This window comes from Diadema antillarum, unplaced genomic scaffold, assembly GCF_040938485.1.
Source record: "Diadema antillarum isolate AM-2024a unplaced genomic scaffold, OU_Dant_1.0 seq00001324_RagTag, whole genome shotgun sequence".
In the NCBI taxonomy this organism is placed as follows: Eukaryota; Metazoa; Echinodermata; class Echinoidea; order Diadematoida; family Diadematidae; genus Diadema; species Diadema antillarum.
Genome location: NW_027272095.1, coordinates 394,307 through 400,274, shown reverse-complemented (window position 1 = coordinate 400,274; position 5,968 = coordinate 394,307). Strand labels below are relative to the sequence as shown.

Below are 5,968 nucleotides of genomic sequence, written 5' to 3'. Positions count from 1 at the left end.
TCCTTATCTCCACCAGGCGGCTTTTCATACACCCACGAGAGTCACAGCCACATCCAAGCGGGAATACTCATCCATCAGGGGGACTTTCCTTCATGACACGCTGTTATATATCTAATGCTTATAAAATTCTATGTCTCTAGACGTATACATTGTACAATTGAAAACAAAAGAACGAAATCAGCATTTCATGTCTGATTATCTTGTTGGAGGTGCATTAAATTTTGTTCCGACAAAATACTTGTACATTCTTTAACTAAAGAAAGTTTGGATGACACGATTTCTTGCGTCGACTCCTCCATGATGATGTGCGACTGGTTGTTCATGCTGATCAGGATCGTGTGGTTGGACTACCAAACCATCCGGCAAGGGTAGTTGGCGGTTTACGCACATATTGTGCAGTACACAACACGAAAGGATGATCTTGCAGACTCTGCAATGTACAGAAAGCATGAAATCAATAATAAAAACAATGTAATATCAAATTCACTGTTGAATATTCGAACAGGAACAGAGGAAAGTAGTACGTTTACATGAGAACTATCACATTTTATAGTCAAAAACAAAATTCTTTCGTTTACTGAGTATCACATTAAATAAATGAAATGTATAAATCAACAAAGGGAAATTGGATTTTTTGAAAAGTGACAGTCAATCGTCTCAGAAGTTTTTCTGCGGTATGAGGCATGTCTACATATTTTTCATGATGCTATTGTGAAAGTATAATCATTTGCGATATTAAATTAATGGCATTAAGTTTAGGTGCTTTTTAATATCAATACCTTTTTTCAAATTTATATCTACATGTGTATTTATGATTTGTTGTACAACCCAAGCCATTTTATCAACGAAAAAATGAACACTTGTATGTAAGTCGGCGTTAATATTTAAAGAACGTTGTTAAAGCATAATGGCATTATCTTAAACCATTCAACATTAATTTTGAGCTAAATTAATGTACATTTGTAATTTAAATTTCATTGAAGATGGATTGTGCTCATACCTCCACACTAATGAAAAATACCTCATAAGAAACATTAGGAGTAATTTCTCTACATTTTCTAAGACTCCAGCTCATCTTAGAACTGATCGTGACTACGTACCTCTCTGGTGAATAACAGAGAACACCTCCTGACCGATCCAGGCATCTGAATCTAGCCTTTAAGAGACCGAAAGCGCGTTCCACACACGTACGAGTAGATGTCAGTGAGTTGTTGTACCTTTCTTCTGCTGCTGACTGTGGCCGTAGAATAGGGGTAAGGAGCCACGGCTGCAAACCATAACCACTATCACCTGTAGATCAATTACACAAACACACACACACACACAAACAAATATATATATATATATATATATATATACATACATATATATATATATATATATATTATATATTATATATATTATATATATTATATAAAGAAATATAGCGTATACAATAGATGAAAAGACTTGATAACGTTCCGTTTCATGGAGTCATCAGATATCTTGTATCAAAAGTCTTTAATATCAGAATGACGAAGGTAACTCGCTAATAACGGAGCTATATGTATAGTCTATAAGTGATGTGAAACAGATTTCATGAAGGCTAACTTCCATAAGTGTGTTTTATGAGCGAAAGGACTTTTGTGAAACTTACCACACGTGTTGTACACTTAGACGTGAATAAAAATCTTCATTAAGCAAAAAAGCAAAAGAAAAAACACACCAACATTACAGATATACCGCAAACATTATGTATAATGCTTATGATATATCGCACAATCTCCGCTGTTTAAAATACACTATCAATGTTGATGAAATACAACTCAAAAAGTGACGACTGTTCGCATGTCATGTGTGTTGAATTTATTGACCGGCTTGAAAATATATACACATCATCGACAATCCATTGCAACTGTCCCTATAAAAACCTCTGTTCTCATCGTTGAACAGAACATATCATATTCACCTCATATCACAATATCGTTTTTACCATTCACAAGACCATCATCAATGTTAGAAAAATGTATAAAACTATAACAAAATAATTATTCTATCTCTGCATAATAAATAAATTATATTCCAATTAAATAAGGGGCGTATAGAAGTATAATAGGGCCTATATACAAACATAGAACTCACGATTAAGAATGCATTCATAACTTCTTTTATAAAATATAAAATCATAGACTTACCGAGGAGCCATCCAGACGGGAATCTGCCGTTACGAAAATCTTGGCAAACATGACTGTTTTCCCAGATAAATGCATCGTGTGTTGAACCCGGCCATCGAGCGACGACGTTGACGAAACGCAAATCCGCGTCTACTATTGCCTGTGTGTTAATGCTCGCCCGGCCTTTCCTGTTGATGTAGACTTGTGCATTGTTGTTGGGGGCACGGAGGTATATGTGTGTGCAGTCAATGCACCCTACACAGTTGGGCATACCGGCGATCCTCGCAAACTTCGCTTTTGTTGTGAGAAGGGTTTCATACCTGAATTGATTTGAATTGAACAGGTTTATCAAAAACATATCTATATTGCACATGTTTTACATTCACAATTATAAAAACAGACAGATTATTTCGGTGCTATGTTAAAAAGAAATGATATAAAGACATGATATAAAAAAGCCAACTACATTACGGTAGTCACATGACAAGGTAGCAAATTACAAGAAATGAACTCAAGGAGGGTACCAGACATAGCAATTCTGAAATTGCTTTTACAAAAACGAATAAAAAAGAGGAACATATTACCCTGTCAACATGGCGACGCGACACACTGCTCAACAATTAATATATATATATATATATGTGACCGTGCACCTCAAAACGAACATAAAGTCGCATACACTGATTTTGCATGAGGACTGAAAATAAGTGAAATGGATCAACCTTGCCGAACTTGACTTTTTCAGATTTTCTAAAAGAGCGGGTCTTCTTTTACATTATGCTAAAATTTGGTATCATAAAACGGGCAGGAAAGTGTGTTTTTTAGCAGTTTATCTCGAACATTTTTGGTAGAATAGTGTGATTAGGTGTGTCTTCAGAATCCCTTTTTCATATCTGAAAAACCTTGTCCACACTCTTCACTATCAACTCTAATAACTTTTGAAAGGATAGTGCTACTGCTTTGAAAGTTGGCATTAATTATGGACAGAATGTGTTAATGAGGCATGCTTAATTTCAGTTTAATCTGATAATCCTTTCATTGTTGTTACTCTGGTGGTTTACTTCCTGTTTTTGTTCCATTCATCGCACAGCCAGCACGGTTTGGTAAAGATTAAGCGCTTGAATAGACACTGTACTTCAGAGCCTCTTTTCTCAGTTCACACTTTTCCTGAGTTTGTGCTTTCTTTCCAATATTTAGATAGGTTAGGAGAGTCCATTTGATTTGAGTTATACATCATTTTAAAGCTTAAAGTCTGCTTTTTTAGAATATGGTCTTAACTAAAAATTCATATCTGGCGACTTTTTGTTTGTTTTGAGGTGCAGGGTCACATATATATATATATATATATAAACATATATATATTGTATATATATATATATATGTATATATATCGTTATATTATTACACTTCTTGTTAGTATGTTTAAAACTTTAGTATGTTTTGTTTTATATGTGACCATGCACCTCAAAACGAACATAAAGTCGCACACACTGATTTTGCATGAGGACTGAAAATAAGTGAAATGGGTCAACCTAGCCGAACTTGACTTTTTCATATTTTCTGAAAGAGCGGGTCTTCTTTTACATTATGCTAAAATTTGGTATCATAAAACGGGCAGGAAAGTGTGTTTTTTGAGCAGCTATCTCGAACATTTTTGGTAGAATAGTGTGATTAGGTGTGTCTTTAGAATACCTTTTTCATTTCTGAAAAACCTTGTCCACACTCTTCACTTTCAACTCTAATAACTTTTGAAAGAATAGTGCTACTGCTTTGAAAGTTGGCATTAATTATGGACAGCATGTGTTAATGAGGCATGCTTAATTTCAGTTTAATCTGATAATCCCTTCATTGTTGTTACTCTGGTGGTTTACTTCCTGTTTTTTGTCCCATTCATCGCACAGCCAGCACAGTTTGGTAAAGATTAAGCGCTTGAATAGGCACTGTACTTCAGAGCCTCTTTTCTCAGTTCACACTTTTCCTGAGTTTGTGCTTTCTTTCCAATATTTAGACAGGTTAGGAAAGTCCATTTGATTTGATTTATACATCATTTTAAAGCTTAAAGTCTGCTCTTTCAGAATATGGTCTTAACTAAAAACTCATGTCTGGCGACTTTTTGTTTGTTTTGAGGTGCAGGGTCACATATGTTTATCCGGGACCCGAGTCCCAAACCATTCATTATTCTTAGTGCTGTATCCTTTTGTAAAATATCATATGTTTAATTAATTGGTTAAATAAACTTGAAACTTGAAACTTGAAACTATTGCAAGTAATGATGGAACTTTATCAATATGGGTACCAGCGGTCCAGCCCAATCCATTCTCAGATTACTTTATCTCAAAAAAAAAGAAACAAAAAGAAAAAAAGAGCTAAAAAGGAAGAAATGGAGAAAGAGTTAATCTGTCAACATATTATCATTATAAAGCTAATTATTTTTTTTTAATCGTTACCATTTTAACTATGTATATTGATTGTGATTAAAAAAAAAGAATACACACCTGTTGAAACCGATGTACAGCGCAGCTCGCCGCGATATCGCATCCGTCACACTTGCGACAATCCTGCTTTGAGCGGGCTGGCTAATGGCCGTCACGTCTCCGCAAACGTTTTGGAAGGAGCCGCTTGCAAGAAAACTGAGACAACTGGCCACTTGGACATTCACGGGAAGTGACCGTTCTCCTCTTCGTATGCGAGCGATGCCGTCATCATGCCTGATCTCATTACACAAGTCTTGAAAGTCTCCGGCATCAATGCGGTGATGACGTCGGAACTCATCTGGAGTTACGTAACGATGCCGACCAACTTGCACGCATGCGTCTGCGCGACGTTCGGCCCGCTGCCGACGTCGAGCGTAAAACAAGAACGCAGCCATGGCTATAATATGTTCATAGATCTCCTTCTCATACGTTAATGTATTGTATTGTACTGTATTGTCTATGAAAAAAACAGTAATGCACCGGAGAAAGATTGCGTGGAACCTATCCTTCATTTTGCGCCTAAACTTGATCCTACTTGCGCTTACAGAATACCACCTATCTTAGGATCTCATTTACATATAATTAACATGCCAAGTTACGCCCCTATCCTTAGCTGGGAGCTGGCTGGGAGAGGCTGACGTCACTATCCTATTTCTCCTCCTACGCGCGGTGTTACAGAATACCAATCGCGTATTTAGGAGCGAGAGCTGTCCTAGGATCCTTACAGAATACCACCCAAGATCTCTACGTACCGCGACTAGGCTGTTATGACAGTAGTTACGCAGTACTCGAGCGGGAATATGAATGCCGTGGCGTGGTGTGTACCTACCTGCGCTGCAGCAGTATGCATCCACCGCACTAGCAATGGCCGCGCACACACAGCGCATTCTGCACACATGGGAACATGTAATTGTCATGTATGGATTGCATGCACAGAATACATACTACTGTTCGGAATATCGTAGCAGCAGCGTGATGTACGGTGAATGACAATACGGCCGGTGCTTACATGGTAAGGGAAACTTGCCGAAACTTTTACAAATTATGTGTACGAACCAAAAGAAAATGAAATTGCTTGAATAAAACGTATGCAAAAATCGTTTCAGTATTTACGGGGGTGCGTCAAATGTACCGAGGATGTCCGTCACAAAAGTGACCGAGGTGTGCGTCACTTTCAACGTGTTGTCCGTCAAAAAAGTAACTGTGGTGTTCGTCACTTGCAGCGTTATGTCCGTCAAAAAGTGACTGTGGTGTCCGTCAAAAACCCCGTGTGGTCAGTCAAAAAATGACCATGACGCACCCATGTCCGGGGGTAGTGGGGTGCGTCATTACATTGACAAG

At 37.4% G+C, this 5,968-nt stretch overlaps 1 protein-coding gene across 1 annotated transcript; it reads right to left on the bottom strand.

The window, feature by feature from the left end:
• Nucleotides 1-249: 249 nt before the first annotated feature.
• On the bottom strand, nt 250-2,424 carry LOC139708289 (putative nuclease HARBI1). Its single transcript, XM_071620255.1, has 3 exons — nt 2,175-2,424; nt 1,101-1,290; nt 250-430 (listed from the first exon to the last, which is right to left on the bottom strand). The coding sequence occupies exons 1-3, from the start codon at nt 2,422-2,424 to the stop codon at nt 250-252; spliced, it is 621 nt and encodes a 206-aa protein (XP_071476356.1).
• Between the last annotated feature and the right edge of the window lie 3,544 nt (nt 2,425-5,968).